Genomic DNA, 27,542 nt, shown 5'->3' with positions numbered 1-27,542 from the left:
CCAGGCTTATCTCCCTTTGGGTTTTTTTACCCAAGCAAAAGAGTAAGCTGCATAGCGACATAGTTGCAGGGAACGTACTTGTGATGGAGGCTCCAGTAACTCTTCTCTGTCCTTTTGTGAATGGGACTGTTCTTTATGGCAGGAATCGCTGGGGAATAAAATCTCCAGGCATGTATGTAATGCAAATGTGCACAATAATATTGCTAAAGAGGCTGACTTGTCCCTGCAGTCTGCACTCTACCAACTGGTAAGTGATATCCCAGTGTTTTCCTGGAATGATTTTCCACAAGGCTGTCTCCTGTTAGGTGATAGTCAAACACTTATAGGCTAATTTATTTCTTTCTTGCTCAGCTGCACAAAACAATCTCTTATCTCACAGTTTATGAGCATAATATCTAAATATTTGCAAGTGCTATTCAGTTGTCTGGAGCAGTGTGAAAAGTTCTTCATACATGTGTGTAGCAGCACACAGATATGATCCTAGAATAAGTTTAATTTTGAGTGGAGGAATGAGGAGAGCGTTGTATCAGAGATAACGTTGCTGAAGCTATGTACTTAAAGAGCAGTCAGGAGTATGCTATTTTAATTCTGCAAGCTGCAGTCTCTGAATCTTAAAATGTTTGTTACTAGTTACTTGGGATATAGCACAGTGTGCATGTCCAGAAGTGTTAGCACGGTAAAAACAAACTCAGTAGAGACTTTTGCTCATCTTCAAAGTCCCTTGTTTTTCACCCCTCAGCATAAGAATAGCTAAATAAATAGTGAGAAATAGAAAATATTGTTTCAACATAATCTATAAAACAAGGAACGATTTGGGGAAAATTCAAGTTTAATTATTAAAAAAGGCTAAATCATTTATAGAACTGACTAAATGTATCTCTAAAATGGAGAAATGCTGACATGCATATTAAAGGAAGATTTTTCATCTGGTGTGATACTTGTCTTGAAATACTGTGAAAACAGAAAAGCAACCTTTAAAAAGCAATGTGCATCTCTGAATTCAGATAGAAATCTATGTGATTACAGACTTCCATCCTTTTGTAGGGGAGAATCAGAGACAGTAACACTGATCTATTAAGCAACAGTTGTTCCATTATTTTTCCATTATAAAGTTTGTGTAAAATGCCCTGTGAAGGCAAGTGCTAAGGATCAAGGTCAATCTGTTGATTTACGATGGGATAACATATATCTTTTTTCTGATACAGTATTTTCTGTGGACATAAAAAAGATCTGTTCCAAGGGAGACAACTGACTGCTTATCATAACTGACTGAAGAGAAATCAGTAACATGAAACCTCTCAATGCTGGGAACTGAATATGTACCAAGAAAATCTGACTCCTAAAATCAAGAGTTCAATGTTAGCAAGCAAGCCAGTTAAGATCAGGAGAGCTTTGCCTTGCTACAGCGTCACCCTCTGTGGAATGGCTGCAGCATTTACACTCTCTTAAAACACAAGATTGGCAGCAAAGTGCTCTTTCTGAGCTCTAGTTGGGGTAGCACTGTGAGTATACTGTTGTGACTTTCCTATTCTCTCCTACTTCCATCCTTCTATCTGGCCAAAAGTTAAAACTATGGGAAAATGATAGTATCTTATCCATCTTATCATACCTTACAGAAGTACATCTTCGTGTGGTTTTTCAACATAAACTATACTACTAGCATTAAATGCATACACATTCTTTTAAAACCGTAGTCTCTATGGGATATCTTGTGAATTCTTCCCACAACAGATCAACGACTCTGAACCCTTTTCCACAGAAACAAAGTGCATTTAAATTCTCTTTTTCCACAGTGAAAAATCATGAAAGACTCTTGTGAATCAGTTAAACGCTGTGCTCAGGGGGATTGGGCTGCTGCTGGTAGTTGGCCTGCACAGTGTTTTAATACTTAAGCTGTGGCTGATTTTTAAGGAGCTTGGGGAATGGAACACTGACAATAAGTAATTTACAATTATCCTCGCTGTAACCTGTTAATGTTAAAAATGCTTTTTAAACAATGGCTTTTCCCCTTAGTGACTCCCTGTTGTTGGGGTACTGAAAATCATAGAATTAAATATAAAATCTGAATAACTTTTAATGCAAGTTTGACTGGGATCATGTCACAGATCAGCAGAACAGAAAATGCATCTCTGACTTGCTGATGTCAGATGGCAGATCTCCAAATGCTTAATCCCTCCCATCTGGGGCTTCCTTCATCTTGTTCATTTTAGTTTCTAGTGAGTCTAGCACTTGTTATAAAAACAAAATAATGAATGCCAAATAGGGCTTCTGCTACTTATTTGTACTGTGCAGACTATGCAAAGCTAATGTTTTTGTGTAATTTTTCATAGGAGATGCATGCCTAGTTATGAATGTTCTTGACCTTTATGGCATCTCTGTTAGTAACTGAAGCAGCTGGTAACTGTCATAAAACTCTAAAATGTTCTGCACAGCCCTGATACAGCCTATTGCAAAACCCTCCACGGCTTCTGAAAAATGCTAGCCTTGTCAGAAATCTCAGGGTGGAGCAGATCTGGGAACATAAAGGTTAAGCAGGTTAATGATTAAAACTATAAGAAAATGTTTGCACAGATGTGACTTACTGTAGTTCTGCCTCTCATTTCCTGACTCTTAAGTCTGCCCTTAAACATAGCTCAGTTCAGACTCACAACACCTATGTGTAGCATGTGATGTTCTTATCTGTTTTCAGGAAGATTAACTAGAAACAGTCTGGGTTCATGTTTCCTAAATCTGACAATTGCACAGAAAAGGCCACACTTAGGTTTAGCTTGTCAAGGCTGTCCTCATAATGGAACAAGAAGCTGTTAGCATGGAATAGGCAGGAGGAAGTGTAGTTCTTGTGCATGTGAACTGTTAAAGCTCGTACAATCTTCTACACCTTTTCATAGGCAGGTTTGAAACAGACCTCTGATTCTCTTGCTGTAGCTTGTCCCAGTTCTTCTTTTTGGATAACTGCCACTACATTATAAGTAGACCACACTGCTAGGTCCTACATTCTGCTAAACCACACAGATCTGGGTGCTTTCAGATATAGCTGCTTTCTGAGTTCAAAGTACTGCTTGCTGCCAAACTCATTTTGTTTCCTTAGCAAAAGACTTTCTTAAGCAGTCTTTTACTGTGGTTTTTATGAGAGTTAAAGCAAGAGTCCTCAAGTGCACCTTCACCCAGATTTAATCTTTGCCAGATTTAATCTTTTAATTTTAAACTTTGCCTATTTTCACATTTCCATCCTCAGAGTGACTTCAATTAAACAGTCTCCCCCAGTTTGTGTTGAGAACTAAGCTGATGTTCTCCCAGGCAAGATTAAAAGCCAGTATTCAGTCCTTATTCCAGGTAGTTAGACCAGCAGCTGAGACCATCAAAGCAGCTGACTCTAGATTGTAGCATATTAGCTTAGGCACAGTCATTTGCCAAGGTGTGAACAACCTTTCCTGGTACAGGGTTTAGAATATTTCATCATAAATTTGTGTCAGGCAAAGCTGGATGTGTGCTCAGCACATCCAACCAAAGGTCTTCTAATGCCAAATCAAACTGGCCTAGGCATGGCCCGTTTCACCACGCTGCTCGTAGGAAGCTGATTCATTACCAAAACCAGTGTAGTGCTCCTGGTATTTCACACAGTAGATTTGAGACAAATGTAATACCCAGCAGTCCTGTTTTTAAAGGTATCTACTTGATGAACAGGAGGAGTTTACCTGCAGTTTGTAGATATATTTTAAAGCCATATTCTTCAGAATAAAATGTCTGATTCTAGGTTTTAGTATCCTAAGATATTTCATATGTTTATTTCCAAATTTTTTATCTACTTCCTACCAAAAAAACCCCAAACTTGACTCTTTCTTCCCTTGTCTACAGATGGAGAAAGATTCCTGTTTTGCTGGCCTGCATAGTTCCCCCTAAACTCCCATCTATTAATCAAGTAAAGGAAAGACCAGCAGCTGTAAGTACATCTCTTAGGCCTCACTGCAAAGACATACAAGTTTTAAACATACTATTTCTGGTGATCATGGAAAGACTCTATAAAGAGAGCAGAAGAACTTATGGTCACTCTTCTGGCATGTCCCAAAACAGAAGTCTGCATTAACCATTGCTCAACAGCTCAAAACTAGCAAAGCTGAAAAATGCCATTCCTTGTAGTTGGCACAGCAAGAAGTAACACCAGTACTGTTCATGCGAAACACACCTGTTTGTATTCTCGCAGACCCTAAGGGTACACATTCATCAAAAACTATTATAGATAGGGAAAGATCTAAACACACCCACCATGTTTTCACTGACATTATCACTGTGAAAGTGTAAGATTTTCTAAGGCCATTTTTACTTTTTCAAGGTAATAGCAAAAATTTTTGCTTTCTGGAGCACTTAGCATGATTGTTTTCTCATTTTTGCTTTGTGTTTTCTGAATAGTTCTATAATGTATAATAAACTAAGCACGGCATAAAGGGATGTCATTTACAACCCAAATGCCTGTGCATAACCATTTTCTTTTGAAAACGGTATGTAAACTGCAGAGCAGCGATCATTTTAGATATTCTACTGCTGCCATTAAGTCATCCATGAGCGACTCAGCTTTAGTAATATTTCAGTATATAATTATTGCGTGTGTGTGTGTCATCCCACTTTGGCAGCTATGAAGTAAAGAGTTTGTTGTCTAGCAAGTTTCTCTCTGCTCCCTAATTTCAGAGGTAGCAAACCCTGTAAGGCTGCAGTACTTCGGCACTGTACTTATCTCTGCTTTCCAACAGCTGAGCAAACCGGATGACTGAAGAAGGGTGGTTTTGTGTTTTTAGGATAGTTTTAAGCTTGAATATAGTTTTACTCATTTGGCAGATTAGCTTCTTTGGATGTTGTCGCAGCATCAGCAGGCCCCTACTTTGAACTTCATTCGTACAATTCTGAGGCGCCTTGTCTACACTGAAATGCAAGTTTCGTAAGCAGGGTAAGTTCTTTGGGAGCTTCTGTGGGTGTTCGGTGTAGGTGTGATGCTTTTGTAGAGAGTGAAATCTTCAAGAGACAAAGACTAAACCTATCTTTCAGCTGGAGAACACTTTTTTGTTGTGCTTCTTTCTGTTTTTCTGATTTATAAATCTGTCTTTCTCCTGAGTCATGCCACGCTGACTCCTTGGGCATTCAGAAGTGAAGAAAGATAGAGCTAATTTCATTTGTATTTGTCAGCCTGATGCATTGTTACACTTCCTAATTTCTGTGCCAAGGGGATCCAAAATATGCTATCATACAAACTAAACTTAAATAATATATTCATCTTCCACTGAAAGTTTCAGTTACTGTCGTGACTGTTGAAAGTAAAATACCTAGCCTAGTAGAGTAGTTTTTATTTCAACTCTGTAAAATTTCTTCTTTTTATTTAATTCAGAGATAGGCAGGTAAATAATCTTAAAGTATTTTCTTCAGGGAAAAACATTGCTTTTCACAGAGTCTTTTAAAATTTCTGTTAGGAAAAACATTCATAGGAAAGAACAAATTTCTCACCACGAAGAAAATGACTTATTGATAGCACCTGATGTCTAATAATGCCCCTCAAAAGTTTAAAAATCTGACAGAAAGATGAAACTCTTTCTATCAAGTATAACTTTCTGCTGATAGGATTCATATACCATAAACAATGCACAAAAGTAAAAATGAAGTTTTATCATCTTTCCCCTCAGGGAGGGGATTTTTTTTTTTATGAGCTAGTGAGAATTAGGTCGTAGGTGCTGGAAAGCATCATGGTCTGTGCTGTGGATGTTCAAAGGACCCTGTGAATGAAACAGCTATTGGTAGTCACTTCCACTCCTCTGCCCCTAAGGAAGAAGAGAAGGCTTTTGACCCATAATATCACAGCTGAGTGTTTCTTTTGATTTGTAGGATTCTCTCTTTAGCCACTTTGTTTATAGTGTTAGTGAGCTATAGAGATATAGACATGTACGATTTTTCTTGTTCTTAGATAAGCACGAGATGAGTCTGTGATAGTGTGTAAAGTGCCACTTACTGTAGGAGCAGCAGAGTCCCATTCACCATTACAGATAAATGCCCTTTTCTTATCCCCAGCACACTGGAGGCGAGATACTAAGTCCTCAATGTCCTCAGAATACCCTTCAAAGTAATTCTTAATACTATAAATCAATGCAGTATTTTTGTCTTGCTGCCCACTTCAAATAAGCCACTTCTCTGGTGGCCTGTAAGTAACAATTAACTAGATGATGGGAGTAGAAAATAGTTACAACAAAAGAAGACACTCCATATCAGGTTACATAAGCTACACTACTTACGAGTTGACATTCTTCAGACTGTTGCACTGTTTTTCTATATATGTCATAGATTACAGAAAATGATAGTGCACAGGAAGACGATGATGAAAGCAGCTGATCATTAAACTAACAAGACAGAGTAAGGAAAGAAGCTGATAAGCATAAAAAAGCTCCATTAACTTCCATGAGATTTGCATGGATATAGTTAAAACAAGAAGTGAGCTCCGTAGGCCATATTGTCAAAAGCCCTAGCTTAGTTTTCATCTAAGCATGCAATTAATCGTGATTAAAAATGAGAAACAGACGCTACCTCAGCACTGTAGCAAGGTATTTCTACCATTCTGCCTGCAGTTGTTTACTTGTGCAGACTGAGATGTCATTTTAAAATAGTCTTTGTAGCTGACTACACAGTCAAAACTCCTATGTGCTTTTGAAAGCTGTAGTCCATGTATGCAAAAGTGAAACTTTCCTCTTTTTCCTTCTAAAATTGTTTCCTTAAATCACTGATGGTTCAGTCGTCTGTCATCATCCAGTACAACTTCAATGCTATCTTTGACTATTTTCACCTCTCCTAAATGATGTAGCCTGCTCTCAAGTCATTGCTAAAATCTCTGCAGTGAAAACTGGCTGCAGATGCGGCTTTGACTTGCTCCCCACGCAGAAATGTGTTGCCATGTCTGAGCAGCTCCAGCATTGCTCGCAAATGAGAGGCTCTTCCCTGTGTCCATTGTGTGCTTTAGAGATTTTAACCTTGGTCTTTATTTTCACCAGCTCTTCCTACCACTCTCCCTGACCCCTCCAACTTCACACACCTACCAACTGTGCCCCTCTCAACTTGGCAACCCCTTTTGCTGACACACTTTTTGACCTATTAGTCTGTTTCCAACTATTCTCTTCTTTTAAAGTCACTTCTTTTGTGAAGCCATTTAATGCCCATCTCCATCTTGTTCTAGTCCCCTTATATTTGATTTATGTCAAGTATCATATTTGCCTCTTCCTCTGGATGGGAAATTTCTTTGCTCATAAACTGCTTTGTATTCTTAAAGTATTTGGTAAGAAGTAAATAGAAGAATTATTTATGAACTAAGCAAGACAACAGTCATTTGTTTTAGCTGTGTTAAGATTAAATGTTTATCAGTGTATTCACTGATACAACATGTGTCTGAAGACTACATGAATTGCATTTTTGCTACCCTTTTTCCTACCTCGAATATGTAATATCCAAGTACAGTTCTTTTGTGCACTTACTGCAGTGAAAGCTATGGTGTACATTGTGTGCACGTGTACTAAGTAAATCATATTTGCCCTTTATAAATTATTTCTATGAAAGCTTTGATACAAATTCTTAGGAAATGCATGCAAACTAGGCATATTTCTGAGTTGCACTAGTGTGAACATGCCTACCAATGCTAGAAAACACAATAAAAATTTATTTTGATGCCTGTTTTTTAAGGCAACCTTTTCAAGGTAAAGAGTACTTTCCAGTATTTCAGATTTCTTTATTTCATTAAGTGACAAGAAATTACAGCTGCACTTACATGGGTTTGGGCCTTGTAAATTCTCAATTGTTTGTACTTGGGATTGAAAATTTCCTGTACTTAAACATTTGCTGTTTATGCATTAACAGATTTTCATTCAAATATCAATGTATGCGATATGCCTGTCTCCTCTCTCATACCAGGTGTCATGTCTTTTCAAACATGCTTCACAATATCTTGATATTCTCATAATGAAGAAATTCTAGTGCTAAGGCACATTGACAACACTGTGACAGGAGTAGAAAGTTTGTGTGTACATTTGTCACATTAAGCAAAGTGGAGGTAGGAGGGGAAAAATGTGTAGTTCACTTTGCTCAAACTTGCAGGCAAGTGATTTTTATCATTTGTCCTTGGGTATGGAGGGCACTCCCCTGATTTCCTTGGGAATTGGTCCATGACCTCGTAAACCTTACTGCTTTTACATTCATTCAATTTTAAAGTATCCTAAATTCACCTTCTTGCTTTCAAATTATCCTTGGTGATTTAAAATTATGTCCTTGAGTATTATATTGAGAAATAGGAAGATAGTTATTCATTATTACTTACAGAATTCATGTTGTGGTGTTTATAAGCAGATAACGTGCATTGAGATCCTTTTGTGTCATATGGTGGTGATTGTTCCCATCCAGTAGAGGCATGATTTTTTTTCTTTTTCCCTGAAGAAATGTTGAGAAGTGTCACCAGGGCACACAAGTCCTTGATGTTATCCGTATGATTGTTTGTTTAGCTGAGCTCAGCCTGGGCATCGTATTCAGAGTCTGTCTGTTGCTTCTGCTATCCTAATGCAGTGAAAAGTTTCAGGGCTTTTTCTGTGTTCACTACCCTTTACATCTGAAACCTTTCTTCACACATTGTATCTGTTGCACAGATCTTCCTGGAATTTACCACTTTTCTGAAGTTATCTTGGATAAGAGCAGACTACTTAGATTAACTGTAAATATACACAAACTTCAAGGCTTACTTACAAAAGTCATTGTGCTCTTTTTGTTTCTCTAAATAGCATATACTGTCATTGTGATTGACAGACTCCCTTCAGTTTAATTTAGGCACATGCTTGAATTTATGGTTCTCCTGGATTTATGGTGTCACTTTTAATGGCACTTTTCTTAGAATGTAATTTAATCAGTCATGAATATAACCCTCCACCCTTGACACATAAAATGGTGTGTATGTGCTTATGAAAAATGAAAAACTTTGAAAAAAATATCAAGATTTGTGTGCTTACATGTGAAGAGACTGTAAATAGGCAATTTGGTCACTATACTTTCTTCAAATGAACAGGAGTTAAGTAACTGTGAATCTATCTACTGCAGAAACATGATTAAAGATAACAACGAAATTATTCCACTAATGGGCAAGAAAACAAATCCGTCTGGTATGCCCCCTTCAAACCAGCAAGAGAAAAAGCCGACTGAAAGCACTCCCACAAAGAAAAGGTAGGACTGTAGCTAGTCTAAAACACTAAAAATCCCTGCTTTATCTCCTTTAGTAGATATTTGCACTGAAATATCACTAACATCTTTATTCACGCTGCATCTACAAATGAGAGAGACCTGATGAACATAAGGTACCTTCAAAAAGACATATGCTTATGCTGTTTGGAAGTGGAAGAGTATCCTGGTTAGGTAGACATATGACGTGTATACCCTAATGGGAGAAATATTTAACTCCTATCCTAGAGACATCAGACTCATGCACCAGTCTTTTACGTTTGTGTCTCATATCAGCTGGGCTTTCTGCATCCGCTCTATATACCTGTATAAGCTTACAAAAATGTGATCTAATGATGGTCAGTGTTTCAATAGGAGAAGGTAGAGTGATCTTTTTAAAGAGATCACGTGGCAGGGTGCACCAGGTTTTATGTAAGAGATGCTGGCTTGAAAAGAGGGAGCATATCAAACAACCTCACATGGGAACGTGACAGATTATGGAGACGCAGAGGTGAATAAAAAATAAAGGCTGGGAGAGCAGGAGGTTTGAAAAGTCCCATCGCAAACGGAAACCTGATTTCACTCTATTTTTCATTATTCTGATTAACAAGACTTCCTCATTATTTTATTTTATAAAATATTCACTTTCATTCATAATTTATGGTAGAGAATTAATACAAGGATTAAGGTTTTGTATTTAATATGAATGGAGGAATATAAGCAGTAATTCATCCCTGATACTATGCTATTGAAGTCAACTAAGTTATTGTAGAGTGAGGATGAATTTTCATTCATAAACTTTTCACTCTGTGGCTAATTACTAGCTATTACGGCAATTTTTTAAATTCTCTGAAGGCCTAGGCAATTGTGGCTGTTCTGACATTTATAATTCTTAATAATCAGAGGAATTGCTTTCCACAGAAATGGTGTCATTAGTTATTTGAGACCCACTGCCTGGGTGGCCCATTTGTCCTTCTGTCATTAAATTCAAAAAGAGAAGCTGTTTGCCTGCATAAGGGGGAGATGAGATGTCTGAACAGCTCAAAATACACCTAGTATTTCAAGAAGGGGCAATCCATGGAAGATTGAGTAGTTATAACAAATCCTGGCAAACACTGCCCCTCAATTACTTAAGCTCATATCTCAAAGTTCTGTGATATCAGTAACAGTAACCCTGGGGTTTTTCCCACCCCTCAACCAAGAGCTCAGGGTGTGGCCGACAACATTCCTGTAATATAAGGAACAAAGATCATGTGAATTTTAATGCAGAGGTTTAACGTGTTCTCTTAATTATATGTTTCTATGCTGCTGTAATTCTGTTGCTTCAAAATGCTTCCTTCTGCTCTGCCACTAAGCAGCGAGTGCACCTCCACGGCTGGCATTTCTCACTTGACAAAATGTATTGGCAATATGCACTTTCTGAAAAGACAATGACTTCCCCTTCTTGAAGGTCCTGGTATTTGGGTGGACTAACAGTATATAATTAAGTACAGGAAAACCAACAGGCAGGCTGGGAGGAGTGCTGCCAATGTTGTCAGAGACTGATTATGCTTGTGGGCAGTTGTCCTGAGAGTGTGCACCATGGCCACGTAAGCACTTGGATATTTGTTGGCAATCGTCCACCTGCCTTGCATGGTGGCTTCTGGGTTTGGTTTTTGGTTGGTTTTTTGTTTGTTTGTTTGTTTTTCCCCTGTGGTATCCCCAGATAACCCACATGCCAGGATAGGTCAGGTATGTCAGCCTCCAAAACAAGGCCCACTTCATAGCTGCTGTATATCTATTGGATGCCAAAATCTTCAGCGTGAACACACTGCTGCTGAGCCAAGGGAAGGTGATACAGTCCAGCAAAGCCTAGAGTGTGGCACTTCTGCCTTTCTGGAGGTTCACTGTGCCCTCCAACAGCTGTATGCCTGTTGGGACAGCTCCTGCACATCATGGTCAGGGAATGCAAAAAAGCAGGATGTTTTTCACACTCCTCCTTAGTCTCTCTGCCAAGTCCAGACCCCAGTGAAACAACAGTGATTGACAGCAGCTGTGACCAGTGTGGTAGAAATGATGGCAGCGGTCCTGTTTCTGTCTAGTTTTTCCTGTACTCTGAAAAGCACCCCTTGCCTAAGTAACTTCAGGGACACTGTCCTGCTAACCAGAAGTGGCATTTTACTTGCTGCCTGCTTAGAATACATTCACAGGCACATCTCAAATGTTAAAAGGCCATATATGTTTAAACAACCACATAAGGGGAATTAACACTTGTATTACCAAGCCATTGGAAAATGAGATGAACTAGGGCTATTAGATCATGCTATTTTTAGCAGATATCAACAGGTTGTTCAGTAGTGTCCTAATAATATACTGCATTTTAGCATCAGTATGTGTACTTTAATTCAACAGGATGCTTTGGGGAGATGCTGTCAAAAGAAAGAATAAATATTCTATGGTCTAACCCATAAATATTAGGTGAATTGGAAACATCTTCCAGGTGACTACTGGATCGTTTTAGAAATGTAAGACAGTTTCTGAACAATAGGCCATGTGGGAGTCGCTACATCCACCACTGAAACTCCTCTGTCTTTGGTGAAATGTAGCAATGTTTTAATGAGATCTAGTAATACCAAGCCCTTGATTTTGCCTCTCGACTCTGCAGGATTTCAAAGTGTTAAATCTTCCTATTCTTCTCATGTTCCCTTTTCTGTGTTGTTTCAAATTTCATTTCTTAGAAAAGAAATAGTTAATGTCATGCACTGACTGGCAAGATTACACATTCAGTCCTGGATGGTGGAAATGCCTGATGTCATTTAACATGTTACCTTCAAACTTTCTGACTTAATGATTATCACTGATGAGTTTGAAATGATCCATCCTGATGGCTCCTGGCTGGAGAAATAGGGACTAGAATGCAGTAGATTAAAAAGCATATGCATGTGTGTGTGTATGCATACGTGTATGGCTGTTCGGTAAATGTCTGGTGTTGCATTTAGCTATTTGCACAGAAGCTGGATGCAAGGCTGTTTTTAGGCTGCTGGGGTAGCTGCTTAGACATGTCAGGATCTGATGCCATGTGCCCTAAAAATATCTCGAGATCTTTAGCCCATCTGCCAGCATGAAAGTACTGGGCACAGTGTTGGAGGTTGGGATGCCCCCAGGGGAAAGTAGATAAGCCTCTGTTCCAGTGTCCTATATTAGGTATAATGCCAGAAAATATAAACTGTCAACCTTGTCCTAGGCATGCATGTGCAGTCCTTTGCTTATTTTATGGTTGAGCTTGCTTTTTTTACTAATGTTTTGTAAATGCACTGTGTTCAACAGTTCACACTTTTTTCTGGAGATTGATGGTTTTGAAAGCAGTGCAACTCCAAATAATACGTCTCCCCCTGTGTTTTCAAAACCAATGGATTCAAATATTCGTCCATGGTAAGTTATAGATGCATATGCAATAGTCATACTGCAAATATATCTATTTTTCTTTCAGCAGCTACTCCTTATTTCTCCTTAGACTTCAGAGCTAAAATTTCACATGGCTTTTCTTAGCTTTTGGTCACTTCAAAGACCAAAATCCATTGGAAGTCAGTTGTTGTAGATGACTTATCTTTGAGTTTATCTACTGCTGTCATTTACGCTGAATAAAACAGGCCTCAGATTTGAATAAATTTAAAATCAGTACTGTCCTTTTTTTTTTTTTATCTTAGCTTCTTATTTATGATACGTTAGGACAAACTCCACACGCCCATTTGTGTATTTTCTACTGTGTGAAGACCACAGTTTAATTTAGCAAACCCTATTCCCAGCTGTGTGCTGACATCCTCCCTCTATTGCTCATTAACAATCAAACAACATGAAGATGCCGAGTCTGAAATATTTAAAGGCAGCCATTTATGCTGAATGAATAGAGAAAAATTATGGCTGGGAAGAATGCACTTAATTTTTTAAAAATTTGTGGGGTACTAACAGCCAATAATTATGAATAAGGGAAATATGCATCAAATCTAGCATAAGCCCAGAATGGCCAAATGTTTTTGTGTCTGATGGATGTCTGGTCAGCTTTTTGGAATTAGCTGACAGTCTTATTTTGGTTTCAGAGGAGAGGCATCCAAATTTCTCCCCCTCATTCAGGGACAGACCTGCACAAGACACACATACGCTTTGTCACCAGATTCCTCACAGTTTTCTGCAGAGAAGTGATGGACTGAATAAGAATGGACTCTGAGCTACCAGCTTTATTTCAAAGGGAAGGGAATATCTGCAGAGAAATGTTGAATCCTTGCATTACTGTTCATACATCCCTGTTGTCAATAACTAATAGTTCAGGCTCCCTAAGTTATTAACCTGAGGTAGTTCATCAAATCTGAACCTTACAGAAAACAAAAATACAAGTAAGAAAAATTATAATAAATTAATTCTTAAGTCAGTTCTGCTTTTAGGAATGTCTGGAAATGATGTACAGCAATTACAGAATACCAATGCCATTTAAATCCTTTAAATTGATTACCTAAATAGGTATTTAGGGCCCAGTCCTCAATTTCTTTTAGCTGAAGCTTCCATTCAAGTCAGCTGCAAAATGCTCTTGAGCTGCCTGCAGTGTACTGTGTAGTAAATCTTTAGGTAAATCACTTTCATTGTGTGCTTCCAACCCATGTACGGTTACTGATTTAGCACTTGTTTTGTGGCAGATGACAAATTAAGGATGTGAAAAGGAAGAATGTAAGCTTCAAGCATTCAGGATGATGCATAAAGAGCAGTGAACATAAATAAATATATAAATAAATAAATAAAACTTCCCACAGTTTCAGGATCTGTAATGAAATAACATAGTAAAGCACAAACCAGGTTGCTTTCCTAATGATTTTTAAAAAATAATAAAATCCTGTGGGTCTCTTCATTTTTACCATTTACTTTAAAATTAATGGGGGAAATAAAATGATAGAATTAAAAAGCATAGTGTCAATTAGACTAATTTCAGCTCTGCTGTAGATACTGCTTCCTAGTATTGACTGATTCTTCATGCAATTTGCTAAAATGTCTTCCAGTATCTTCCTGACTTAGCACTTATGTTTTTCTGTTTTCTATAGTGCATCTGGAAATGGGGAAGATATGGATTCCCCACAGTCTCTTCAGGATGATGCGACTGAATATAGCCCTAATGTAGACAGTTGTTGGTGAGTGGAGACATGAAGTATTTCTTAGTACATTTTCAATGGATTGAGTCTATGATAGGGTAGATATTACTTACTTTGCCTGCTGTGTTTTAGAAATAAGTTCATATGTGTGCATGCATTTCTGATTCTTCAATGATTAGATCCTGAAATAAAAAACTCTAACCTCTGCTTTTCTCAAATCTCATATTTAGTGTGAGGATTCTTCATGTATAATGTCTGTTTCCTAGATGACAACACAGGACCTAAACACCATGCACAACTAGGCATGAGCTAGGAGTATTTCTGATTGAGGGGAAAATATTAAATCATTCTTATTCCAGAATAATGTATGATCAGGAAAGCTGTGTAAGAAGATGTGAGGTTAAAAATGATCATCTTCTCTGACTGGGATGGGTGCAGCTGGAGTGCAGCATCAGGGAACTTCAGGTACTGAAGTCAGCAAGTTGTGGATAGATCAGAGAAGTATTCTTAGCCTTTGTTTTAGAAGAATGAATAAACTGGGAAAAAATGCAAAACAAAAATCACTTAGAAAATATACATTTTTATTATAAAAACCCTATCAATAGCCACTTACCTGCAAATAAGCAATCTGCAGAAATATTTTGAGATCCATGCCAAGATATATATGGAAGCAGGGCAAGCATATGTAGTCTGGGGCAAGTAAATGTATTTTTTTTTCCTTTTATGTAGAAAATAAAACACAGTACATTGAATCAGTGATTTCATTATTATTTCTTATAATTTAGTGCTAACATATCACAAGGACCTGAGCAGACCAGTGCTCGGAAGAAGTTGAAAAAATACATATTTCGGGCAGTATCTGAGGGGAATATAGAAGAATTGCAATGTCTGCTCGCAGAGCTGAAGGAACGATCAAACGCGTGTACAAACATGACTGTGCCAGGTAAGCTGTGGTGTTACCTGAAGGAAGATTGTTAGCTCTTCTGGCAGCATATGTGTAGCCTAAAACTGGGAAGTATCTCTGTGCAACAGCTACTTGCCTGTGAATTTGCAGTCACTTGCTTGCAATGTAATGTATGTCACACTTCCTATTTCTAAATGAAAGCTTCAGGCATTCAATCAGCCACCTCCTTGCTGCCTCCGAGACAACACTGGAGGGTGTTTGTCTCCTACTTATGATACACGGGGAGGGTCTAGCTGCACTGTGTTCCCATAGCCATACTGAAGCTAGCCTTCTACAGCATGAGACTCAAGGCTGATGTCTCTCTTCAAACTGCAGTCAAATTGCAGTATAGGCAGGACTTGTGATGTGTGCAGCATGGTAGAACAGGCAGAGAAGTTAGGAAAGGGTTCTGGGTCTGTCTGGAGTTACCATGGCAGTGGGATGTCCCAAAGAGAAACCGAGTGCATTGGCTACCTTATTAATTAGTACCACGTCTCTGAATGCATCGTCTCGCCAAATATACATAGCTCAAATACCAAGTGAATAGGATGGAGTAATTGTTTGGCAAACAATTTATGTTCATATATATCCCTAAGGTTCCTCCCCAATAAACAAAAGATTAGAATTATTTTCCATCCACGTGAATAAATAATTATGATCTAATCTCAAAATTGACTCTTGTAGATTATCTGATGAAAAAATTCACAGCTTCAGATACTGGCAAAACCTGTCTGATGAAAGCTCTGCTGAACATCAACCAAAACACAAATGAGATAGTGAATACGCTACTATCCTTTGCAGAAGAAAATGGTATTTTGGAGAGGTTTATCAATGCAGCATACACAGAAGAGGCATATAAAGGTATTGCCATCTGATACCAATTTCAGGTATATAGTTAAATATACCATCCATAAAAGTAATGTTTTCTTCAGACATTCTAATGATGGTTTAAATTCCTAAAACAACTTTTATTCACTGTCACTGGTGCTATCCATTGTGAAACATCATTAATGTTTCATAAAGTGCTTAAGAGATTCAACGCTAAATACCTGCATCTGTTGTTTCAGGCCAGACAGCTCTAAATATTGCCATTGAAAGAAGACAATATGAAATAACTCAGAGCCTTATAGAAAAAGGAGCTGATGTCAATGCTCATGCCCAGGGTATTTTCTTTAATCCCAAACATAAGCATGAAGGCTTTTATTTTGGTAAGTGGAAATGCAATCTCTCTGGAAAAGTTAGGAAGGAATACCCAAACAATTAAGACAGTGTGGAAGACAGGCAAGTGTGAATCATTACTGTAGCTAAACCTAGATTGGGAAACTCTCATCACAAGAGATAAAAATGGCATAGTACCTTTTGTAAAAGTAACTTGCCAGAGTGCAATGTATTATAAACCCTCAGAAATAATTGTAAAACACTTACAAAAAAAATTGTAAATGCTGAATGGCAAATAAAATGTAACAAATTTGATTTTGAAGATTTTCTCCAAATAATGTTTTCATGCGAATTAAGCTTTTATAAAACAAGAGCTAAATTCAATACAATCAATATGTAAATGTGCTTTCATATATTAAGATGCTTAAGACAGTCACTTTTTTATAATATGATTTGAATGCTTGTAATAAAACATGAACATGTTACATTTTATAATTTTGTAGGTGAAACTGCACTGGCGTTAGCTGCATGTACCAATCAACCAGACATAATTCAACTGTTAATGGACAATACCAGGACTAATATTACTTCTCAGGATTCCAGAGGAAACAATATCCTCCATGCATTAGTTACTGTAGCAGAGGACCTTAAAACCCAGAATGACTTTGTAATCAGAATGTATGATATGATTTTGTTGAAAAGTAAGGACAGAAATTTGGAAACAACAAAGAATAAGGAGGGTTTGACACCACTACAATTAGCTGCAAAAACTGGGAAATTAGAGGTGGGTATTATTTCAGTAGCATCTAAGAGAAATTAAGTGTGGAGAAAGAGTTAAGGCCAACTATGTACTCGGACGTTAGTGCTCTGACATGTAGTTTTCCATGCTGGTTATGCTGTACTATGTATCAGTAGTATCTGGTGAGCTAATTTTGTTCAAAATACAAGCAAATGTTTCTATTGCAATGATGCTTCCACTCTTCAAGGTTTCCCTCTAACAACCCCTTTCTGTACAAAATACACAGGCTGTTTAAAAACAGCCTTGCAAACCCTTCTGTTGCACAGAAACTCAGAAATTCTGCATTTATTACAATACTACACTTATACAATATACAGTCTTTGAATAATTTCAGAAAACTCACTAGAACTGCTCTGTTATGCTGCTGTAGAATTTGGCTTTCATAAATCAACTGTGTTGTGGTAAAGAATTGACAATGGGATAATTTAGAAAGTAATTAAGTTAAAGGAAGATATAAATGTGAACGCATGGAAAATTGTGCTTTCATCCTTTAGAAGAATGTCTCTGACAGAAAATCCGGAGGCATTAAAAATACTAGATTTATTTCCCAGAGGTCTGTCATCTCTAACGCCGCTTACTGAATAACAGAACTACTAATACATTGAATTGCACTACTGTAGAAAAGTTATAGTTAAAACGTAGTGATAGTTAAAAGGTAGGGGTTTTGGCAAGTGTGTGTGTGTGCTTTTTCCTTTCCCATGAAGAACTCATCTGTTTACAAATGATTCTGTTAATGTTTTAGATTCTGAAATACATCCTGAGCAGAGAGATAAGAGATAAGCCTAACAGGAGCCTGTCAAGAAAATTCACAGACTGGGCTTATGGTCCTGTTCAATCTTCTCTTTATGATCTGACAGAACTAGATACCACCGCAGACAATTCAGTATTGGAAATTATTGTCTATAATACAAATATTGGTGTAAGTTATCTGTTTCGAATATATCTATTTTTTTTTCTAGCAGTACACTAATTTCAGATGTGTTAGCCTATACATTTGACTGAATTACTTGTAAAACAGTAAACAGTAATTTTTGGTTCTCAGTTTTGTATCAGGAGAAGGATGAATTTTATACCTCTGTAGATTGTCAACCGCCAGTGAATATGCATTCAGCTCCTGAAACACTGGCTAGGCATTCTGGGACTGTTTTTGCTACATTTGAAGTGTTAATTTGCCTTGCATAGGAACATAAATATGGCCCAGCTGGTGAGACCAAAGCTAGTGTCTTGTCTCCATGGAGGGGCCACTACCAGCTGCCTAAGATAGTACATGAGAACAGGGCAAGCAAACAGAAATACTTTACAAGAATACTCTGCCGGAAGTTATAAACTCTACTTAACAGGTATGTATTTTAGGCATTTAGGAAGGACCTTATCACAGACTGTTGCTTTTCAAAGCCAGAATTTTACATTTGCTAAATTCAAATACTCCCATAAAACTTCTGTAGGAAGCAAGACCAGAAGTTCACATTGCAATTTTAGCTAAATGATAATTTACCAGAGTATGGCAGGTTATCCCAGCTTGAGATGGAGTTGTCCCATTGTATCTTGTCAGGCTACGGCCTGACATAGATGATGTGGTAGGGTCTGAGCATAGATGTGTTTCTAGATCAGCAAGGACAGATACTGAATGAAATACAGAAAATGCATGCCTGAAATGATCTGTTTCCTTATAGGTGGCAAGTTCAAATCTTAATTGTTTTTTTTCCTACAGAATCGTCACGAAATGCTGACTTTGGAGCCTCTGAATTCACTCCTGCGAATGAAATGGAAGAAGTTTGCAAGACACATGTTTTTTATGTCATGTTGTTTTTATTTCCTATACAATGTAACACTAACGTTAGTTTCCTATCACAGGCCTAATGAAAATGAAGTGAGTACAGCAACTTAATCACAGCAAATTTTACTGCTTTAAAATGCAATAGTATTTCCTGAATTGTATTTAAAATGCTAAACCAAAACCGGATATCAGAATATCTGGCTGTAGTGAGACCAGGTTCTCCCACATGAGGCCTTTGTACCTGGAAGGAAGCGCAGCAGTAATAGAGAAGATTTGCATTTTGTGAACGTGCCCCAAAATACAAATACATCATACAAAGACAGGTAGTTAAACTTCTAAAAGTGTGGGGAGGTTTTTTTGTTTTTCTTTTAAGAAAGAAACTTCTGGCATTTCAGATATACATGTTAGGGGGCCGATTGTGTAAATCCACCGTGGAGAAAGCTCTCAGTGAAAGGGAAGAAATTGGGTACCCAGAGAGTTACATACATGACACTTCCTGTTACTTTGCCTTTTACCCTTCAGGTATGGAACTCAGTCTTTAATTTTGGACCTGTCTTACAGGCTCCACCTTATCCACTAGCTCTAACACGTGGTGTGGGATGGCTGCAGTTATCGGGACAGGTGATGGTTATGTTAGGAGCAATATTTTTAGCCATAAAAGAGGTAAGACTTTTTAATAACAAATACATAACAAAATAGGTAAAGAACTTATCTAGATTTATGAATACATTGATGATGATCTTGGAAATATGTTTGGAATATGTTTATAATGTCTAAAAGTCTTTGGCATAATACATCACTTATTCAGAGTGACCAGGAATATATATTTGAATACAACTGTATTGCTCTGTGAGGCAAATATGAGGGGTTTTTCCTTTCAAATTCTCAGGACAGATATTTTATATTTGTATAACATCGATGTTGTCAAATTACTGGTTTTAAGGACACCGTTGAATTAGAACTTGTAACGGGGAGAAAAACAGGGTATAATTTTTACCATATACTATAAGTAATTAAAAACAGTAACTAACTGTTAAATTATGCCAAGGATGACATTAATTTAAACTTTGAAGTTACAGCCCTATAAAAAGATTTTTAATTCTAGAAGTTATGTCTTATCAGTAGACTTTTTTTTTTTTAGAAGACCAACTTCAATTAAATTATTTTGAAAAATCAGTTTTGAGGCCTGCTTTCTCTTACTGCCATTTCTGTATTTTATATATCTGTCTACATAGAGTGTAGCCATCTTTCTGCTTAGGCCCTCAGACCTGCAGTCAATTCTCTCTGATGCGTGGTTCCACTTTGCATTGTAAGTCTGTCGTGCATATATTTTACACTATATATAAAATGTCTATCTATCTGATGGTTGCAGAGAACATACTCATGTAGCATATGCTCACTTTTTCTCTAGATTATCAGTTTTTAGAGGGATGGACGTAATCTTACATGCAGCTTTTCTGTAACACACACTAATGGTTGCACGGGTCGGTAACAATACTGGGGGTTGATGAGTACGGACTGGATTTTTTTCAAAGTACAGTACTGTCTTTAGCTTCTCCTGATGCTGTATCTCTTTAGAGCTGTATATAGAGAAATGTGTTTAAGAAACCTGGTTAATAAACCAGATATAGTTTCACAGTCTTCTCTGCTCCTTCAGGAAGGAAAAATAGCATAAAGCTGGTTCAGCTGGCTGATGGGAGTATCCCACCAGCTGGCCTAGATAAAGCACAGACAATTTCCTCTCATTTCTAGCATATGATTGTAGGATCAATAAAAAGAGAGGTGGCTTAACTCTACCTTTCTTCCTCCTCCTACAACCACAGTGATATCAATCTTGTACTGCTGTGAATCTGACCTACATCCTATCACAGCACATCACACCTACTAGTGTCTTCCTTGTTCGTGGAAAATCTGTAATGATTCTAACAATTCATTAAGCTAAAGCTTGAATTAAATGGCTTCAAAGATACTATTAAGAATTCTTAATGTCTTAGCAAAATCTGCATTGACCAGCTATTTTGGGGAGAATAGGTCACTTAAAATAAGCTTTAATAAATATAATCCTAAGTTGTTAATATACTTATACTACCTGTACTCATCTATTTTATTGTTAAACTATAATGGTAATGTTCATAGGGGAGAATAGAATGCAGTATGAAATTAGAATTGAAGCATAAGAAGCAAAAAAGTCTTGTTTTCTTACTTTTCCATTATGTTGTTGGTTTTGTGCTAGTAATTTCCCTTTTACATACATGTGTTTGTTTTTTAACAGTTTTATACAAGCTTTGCTTGTGATCTTCTCTGTCTTTTTGTACTTGTTTTCCTACAAAGAACACCTCGTGTGTCTTGTTTTGGCAATGGCCCTAGGATGGGCTAATATGCTCTATTTCACCAGAGGTTTCCAGTCCATGGGCATTTACAGTGTTATGATTCAAAAGGCAAGTGTGTTTTCTTTTGTTTTACCTGCCTTGTTATGATGCTTGCTTTTTATGATACAATCCCAATCAAGTATATTCAGCAATTTAGACGTATTTTATAGTTCATACTGAAATGTCTTATTTTCAGTTTATACGTATTATTTCGGCAGAATACACTATATAACTTCAATGTCAGAAACTAGTATATATCTTAAAATTAACATTTTATTATATTAAATATGTAAGTAACTTGTGTTTTTTCAGCTAATGTAGTTCTGCTATTTAATTGCATCATATGCTGTAATGCCTATATTGTACAGAGTTAGTCACTCTTGGAAGTACACAACACACCAGGCTCTCAGTCATGAGATAAAAAATCAGACCTAAATCTTCTCTGGGTTTCTCACTGAGACTACAACCAGTTTGCTTAATGAAAGCAATCTGACACTTTGGTGTGTACCACACCTGTATCCCTGCAGAATTCATAAGCATAAAACTAGTTCTCAATTGTCATTTCTGATAACTATTTAATTTAATTTTTAGGTCATCCTGCAAGATGTGATAAAATTTTTAGTTGTCTATATCGTGTTTTTGCTGGGATTTGGCGTAGGTAAATATTACTGGAGAAAAGCACTGATGCTCTGTGTGAGTAAAAATTTTAGCATTATTATGAAGAACAACCCTATTGTCATGATGAGATCTCATGTTGGGTTTCTTCTGGATATTAAAAAGCCAAATTTAGAGATTTAAACTGTCTAGAGGCTATCTGAACAGATTAAGTAATTTGGCTCTTGCTCAATTGCCTGCAATTTCATTTGGACGTGGGCTCTTTCTGCTTCCTGGTAATCTGTCATCTGGCTGCTGCTGTATATGATGCTGGGCAGCTCTAGCTCTTTATTAAGCAGTGCATTTTTAATTCTTTAGGATAAAATGCCATGTATACATAAAGCATTATTGTGATTAAAATTTTCTCGTGCTTTCTTCTCAGCTCTTGCTGCACTGATTGAAACTTGCCAAGATGGCAGTGAATGCCATTCCAACAGCAGTCTGGGACCTGTTCTGATGGATCTTTTTAAGCTCACCCTAGGACTGGGTGATCTGGAGATCCAGCAAAATTCGAAGTATCCTGTGCTATTTCTTCTGCTCCTCATAACTTATGTTGTGTTGACTTTTGTTCTTCTCTTGAACATGCTGATTGCATTAATGGGAGAAACAGTGGAAGATATTTCTAAAGAGAGTGAGCACATCTGGAAACTCCAGGTTGGTTTGTGAGTTAGTTTGCTTAGTGAAGTATAGATGCATTGGCTAAAGTCTTTTGAGCTGTACCTGTGGTAACTTCTCATGCTGACAGAAGGGGTTAAGTATGAACAATGATAATCCTCATTTGTATATTGTACAAATAATGGAAATAAGTAATTTTAGTATTAGGGTATTGTAATAACTTCAGAATTAACAACTATCCTAAAGGTAATCTTATGGCTCAGATTTTCATGCACTGTCACATACCTTTATGACTTGCATTCTCCTTGATATGTCAGGAGGAAGGTGTGTTTCATTATCTGCCCAGAAACCTGTAACACAGCATGCTCTGCTATTCCATCCCTTGAGTTTGAGCAATGCATGAGTTCATTCCAATTTCTCATACCTTAGCCAAGCCTGGTCTTTTTACCAAGGCTAGACAGCTCTGAGTCCCAAGCTGTCATCGGCAACATAGTCATAATTAGGATTGGAGTTGCTTTCTGTGGTGGGCAGCATCCTGCTACAGGTTATATATATCCCTGTGGCAGGGTGTTGCATGAAGGTGTGTTAGCACTAAACCCTAAACACGGAGTCTAGAGCGAGATTTCTTGATTCTTCTCAGAGTATGCCTTCTGCGGTGGGGCTAACTAGAGAAAGCTGTGTCCTCCCTATTTGCATATGCCAAATAATAAGTGGTATGCCATATTATTTACTATTGTTGGAATCAGTGTTGGTTATGGATGGTGGACAGAGGCAAGATGTTTTAATGAAACATAGAGCCTGCAAACTGTATATGCTGTGAAATCAGACAATTTTGAATATGGTTAACCATACTCGTGTTACTATTTATTGTTAATAGAGAGCCAGAACTATTTTGGAATTTGAAAAATTCTTACCAAAACGTCTGAGGAAAAAATTCCAACTGGGAGAACGGTGTAAAGTGGCTGAAAATGACACCAGGGTGTGTTTAAGGTAAAGCAAAGCTAGAATACTGTGCTCTCAATTCTGCTCTGTGTGTTTCTTCAAGGTTATTTTTCCTCAAAAGCCTCTTTAAAATATTTCTACATCTCTACAAATTATATTAAGCATACAAAAATCCAATTTGTTTTTTTCAATTGTAACCAATTGTTTAAAAAAAGGGAAAATGCATAGGTTTTTTTTTATGTAGACAATTTTTTGGTAAGAAAACAGATTTTCAACTTCATATGTTTTTAATGTACGAGTGTCAGGTCTGCTTCCAGTAAATGTACTTTGTCATAATCTCCTTTGAATGTTTGCTTAAAAGTAATTATATTTAAATTGATGGCTAATTGATGATTACCATATTAAAGAAAATATTACTATGCTGTTTTATGAAAAATACTTAAATATTTAAGGTGAGTTTCAAGACCGTACTCATAATGTTCAAGACCATACTCATAATGTGTGAAATTATAAAGTAGTCTTAGTATTATTCTCATCTTCATATAGTACATAACACTGCAAAAGATGTTCAGCCTTTTAGTACGAGCAAAGCAGGTGTTGATGGTGAAGTATGACAATCCCAAGAAGGAATAAAGAAGTAAAAGGGGAAGTGCAGCTATGTAGCTGGGAGATAATGCATGCTAATAACACAACTTGTATACAATATAAACAGGATTAATGAAGTGAAATGGACCGAGTGGAAAACGCATGTTTCATTTATTAATGAAGATCCAGGGCCAACAGGTACTACAGAATTTTACACCACCATATTTGTGAAATCTTTTTTTTTTCCTTAGAAATGCTTTGATATAGTTTTATACCTTTAAAAATATAAACTCTAATAATCTAGATATTCAACCCCACTTTACTGCTAGGGATACTCATGGCTAATATGGCAGGGGTGTTAAATTTTTTTTTTTTTTAAAGATTTGGAGAGAGGGTTGGTTACAAACTCTCATTATTTACACCTTGGCACCAAAACATGGTGGTTTTACCTTTTCTTTATTTTTCTCTAAGCAGTTATGCTTGATCTAAGTTTTGTATTCTCTTATGGCATTTGAATGGTGTAAGGCCAGAAAACTTTTTAATAGACAGAAAATATTATTTTTAAAAAGTTGTCATAAAGTGCATTTAGTCCTTAAATAGTTACATACAGGACTGCAAAATTTGGCAAGAAATTGGACTGATTCTACCTGACAATACTATAGTCTGCTGTTTTTAACCCTAGAACATTCATGTTTATGTTTTGCGATATATATTGGATGACAAAATGCCCCTCATGAATGTTGACCAGGAAATTTAAGATACCCATCTGCTGACAGTGTTGGAAGTGTAATAGAGAAATGACCTAACTCTGAGGTGTCAGATGTCCCTCTGGCAGCAGGCGTCAGAGTTTACGATAAGGGCATATGAGGATCTGGGAGACTTGTTCTGAAGTTTGTTCTTGAGTCAATTAGCATTTATATTGCTTAGTAGAATGATCTCAGCAATAATGAAAAGGGGCAGACAGAAAAATTTCTGCATAAGATATGGTAGCAAACTGACAACTTGCTGTTTAGATAAATGCGTGGTTTTTTAAACAAAAATAGACGTGCAAAAATTTGGTCTTGCATATACAGTTTCTACCATATCCTGTTTTGTTTATAATGCATTTTTTTGCAGATCCAAGCAAAATTCAAGATAATTCAAGAACTAATAGCAAAAACACCCTGAATACGTTTGAAGAAATGGATGATTTGCCTGAAACTTCTGTTTAGTTGTGCTGTATTTGATATGCGGTCGTTCTGAAGGCTAAAAGCATCAGCAGTGGATGCTGAAAGCTTTGTTGATATTTTGGACAGCTGTAACCAGCTGGAACACAGACTTTCAGTGACATGGTCTGATGACTTCAACCCATTTAATCAGGGCAGCTAAGCTAAAATAAAATGGACTATTTCACTGGTTCAATTTTGAGCCTCTTGAAAACCGTTGCTGTCCAAGTTTGCGTGACGCTACTCAAACTTGGTTCTAAACTTTTTACTGGATAAAGAAGGTCAAATGTGAGATATTTCTTCCTTTTGTGGAAAATTAAGATCATTGTGATCCCAATCCGCTGTCTTTTGGAATTTCTAACTCATGCCAAACATTTTGTACACTGAAAAAAGTTCTTGTCATGGAGAAAAGAAAGGCATTTCAATTCTGAAGACTACTAAATGAAGTATGTTATTTTGAAATAACAATGTTCTGGATACATTTGAAGCTTTAGTATTGACTGTCAGTGTTATTGAAGGCTTGATCCCGCAAGTTGGAGAAAGCCTCTTCAGGTCTCCTTAGCTTTGCCTGATCTGTTTTCCTGTATGTAATCCCTAGAGTATAATGTAGCGTTTACTGCTTTTTATTTATTACTATGTATATGTGCCTTCCCATAAAATAAGAGGGCAGAAACATAATGCATGATGGAGAATATTTCCGCGTTTGTTCCAGTCACAAGGGCTTCACTTTTCCTACTCAGCTTTTCCATGCTGTTGCATCTTGTTGCATAAAAAAAAAAAAGTTACCACGTCAGAAGTTCTTTGAGTTTAAAAGTAAATTAATTTCTGTATTCAACCACATCGGGAAAATAAGAAGTCAGTATTTCTTCTGAAAATTAACAAAATAAGTTAAATGCAATGCAATTGCAGACTTTTCAAGTTGGGGGTTGTTTTTATTCAGAGGACTACGTAATGCATTTCTGTAGCACTTTTTATTTCACTACCTGTGATGACCTAGTACTATGAATTATATTTTTAGTTTTCTATTTTATGTGTGTATGTATAAAAAGAAATATTTGTTCTATGTACTTTTAAATTTCAATTAATACGTTATGTGTCTTCAGTGTCACGGGTTTTCATCATATATATTAATTTGGTGCCTGTTTTAAAGGTGCTATTTAGGAAAGACTCAGGTGAATTCTGTGTTTGGATGATAATATGAATTGCATTGGATTCTTACAGCTAAGCCTGCTGTGGGCAAAATGATCCAAAAGACTTTCTTAACACAGAAGAGAGCGTGAGGGAACTCTCCAGCGGAAAGGATAGTGCAAAGCTATTTGCAGGGATGGTGAACATGGTTGTCGCTACCCAACCGGTCTTCTATAGATGCTGTATCCTGTGTTTCCTACCATGTATGGCCTGGATGGATGGGATCAAATTGAAATCTTCAATTCAGTTACGTTTTCACAGGGCATAGGAATTTGAGGGGAAGGACGTGTATGTGTATCAATAGACCAACGTAATATGAGCATTGTTTGGCCTTCTTAAGATATGTGAGTATGAGATAAAAAAATTCATGTGGTCTTGGAATCGTTCATCTTTGCTAGTTAATCTTGCATTAAACTGCCAACAAAGAATATTGCCTTAGGACTATGCAGTTCCCTTTGGATTCTTTTGAGTGCCAGTTTTTGTACAAAAAAAAAAAATACCTCTTCACGTATACTCAGGAACCAGAATAAACTAGCCTGCGCTGTACTCTGTGTTGCTATGGGTAGACTTGTCACTGAAAACAAGTTCAGATATCTGTGTGCTGTACTGAGGTCACTCTGTAGGTGTAGCCATAAAACAGGGAAGGCACAAAAAACTGTCAGGAATGCGCTGTGCCAATGTCCAGGTACAAAACTGTACGATAAAACTGAGGAACAAGCTGGGGGGTTGTTTCTAAAAGTTCTTTGCTGAGAAAATACCCTCCTGTGGCCACAGAGCCCTGCCAGATCACATGTACTGTCTCCTATCTCAAGGCTCTTATCAAGAACGCTAGGAATAATGGCTAGAACAGATAATTCTGTACTTTTTATACAATGTTTATTTAAATTAAAGAAATAAAACTTGTAATTCAATAAACATTCTGTCCTGTGTTTTTATTTTATTGCCATAGGAGTTACACAAAGCAAGGAAAAAAGGAT

At 37.1% G+C, this 27,542-nt stretch overlaps 1 protein-coding gene across 1 annotated transcript; it reads left to right on the top strand.

Annotated features, from left to right (window-relative positions):
• Positions 1-9,103: 9,103 nt before the first annotated feature.
• TRPV3 (transient receptor potential cation channel subfamily V member 3) lies at positions 9,104-25,545 on the top strand. The gene is made up of 17 exons (XM_075517792.1): positions 9,104-9,222; positions 12,523-12,627; positions 14,283-14,369; positions 15,116-15,273; positions 15,958-16,134; positions 16,341-16,481; positions 16,935-17,215; positions 17,973-18,149; positions 18,942-19,100; positions 19,569-19,670; positions 20,243-20,316; positions 21,280-21,445; positions 21,968-22,034; positions 22,413-22,684; positions 23,523-23,635; positions 24,300-24,370; positions 25,289-25,545. Exons 1-17 carry the CDS (start codon positions 9,104-9,106, stop codon positions 25,381-25,383), a joined length of 2,364 nt encoding a protein of 787 aa, XP_075373907.1. The 3' UTR covers positions 25,384-25,545.
• The last annotated feature ends 1,997 nt before the right edge of the window (positions 25,546-27,542 follow it).

Source organism: Mycteria americana, chromosome 15 (genome assembly GCF_035582795.1).
Source record: "Mycteria americana isolate JAX WOST 10 ecotype Jacksonville Zoo and Gardens chromosome 15, USCA_MyAme_1.0, whole genome shotgun sequence".
In the NCBI taxonomy this organism is placed as follows: domain Eukaryota; kingdom Metazoa; phylum Chordata; class Aves; order Ciconiiformes; family Ciconiidae; genus Mycteria; species Mycteria americana.
The sequence above is the reverse complement of the archived record's forward strand: the minus strand, read 5'-3'. Positions and strand labels throughout refer to the sequence as shown.

Bases quoted from the DNA above. Each gene is read 5' to 3' on its own strand.
- TRPV3 (XM_075517792.1), top strand. From the start codon at position 9,104: ATGATTAAAGATAACAACGAAATTATTCCACTAATGGGCAAGAAAACA. The intron at 12,628-14,282 runs GTAAGTTATAGA...TGTTTTCTATAG, and splicing joins GATTCAAATATTCGTCCATG to TGCATCTGGAAATGGGGAAG. The intron at 20,317-21,279 runs GTAAGTCTGTCG...GTTTTTTAACAG, and splicing joins GCGTGGTTCCACTTTGCATT to TTTTATACAAGCTTTGCTTG.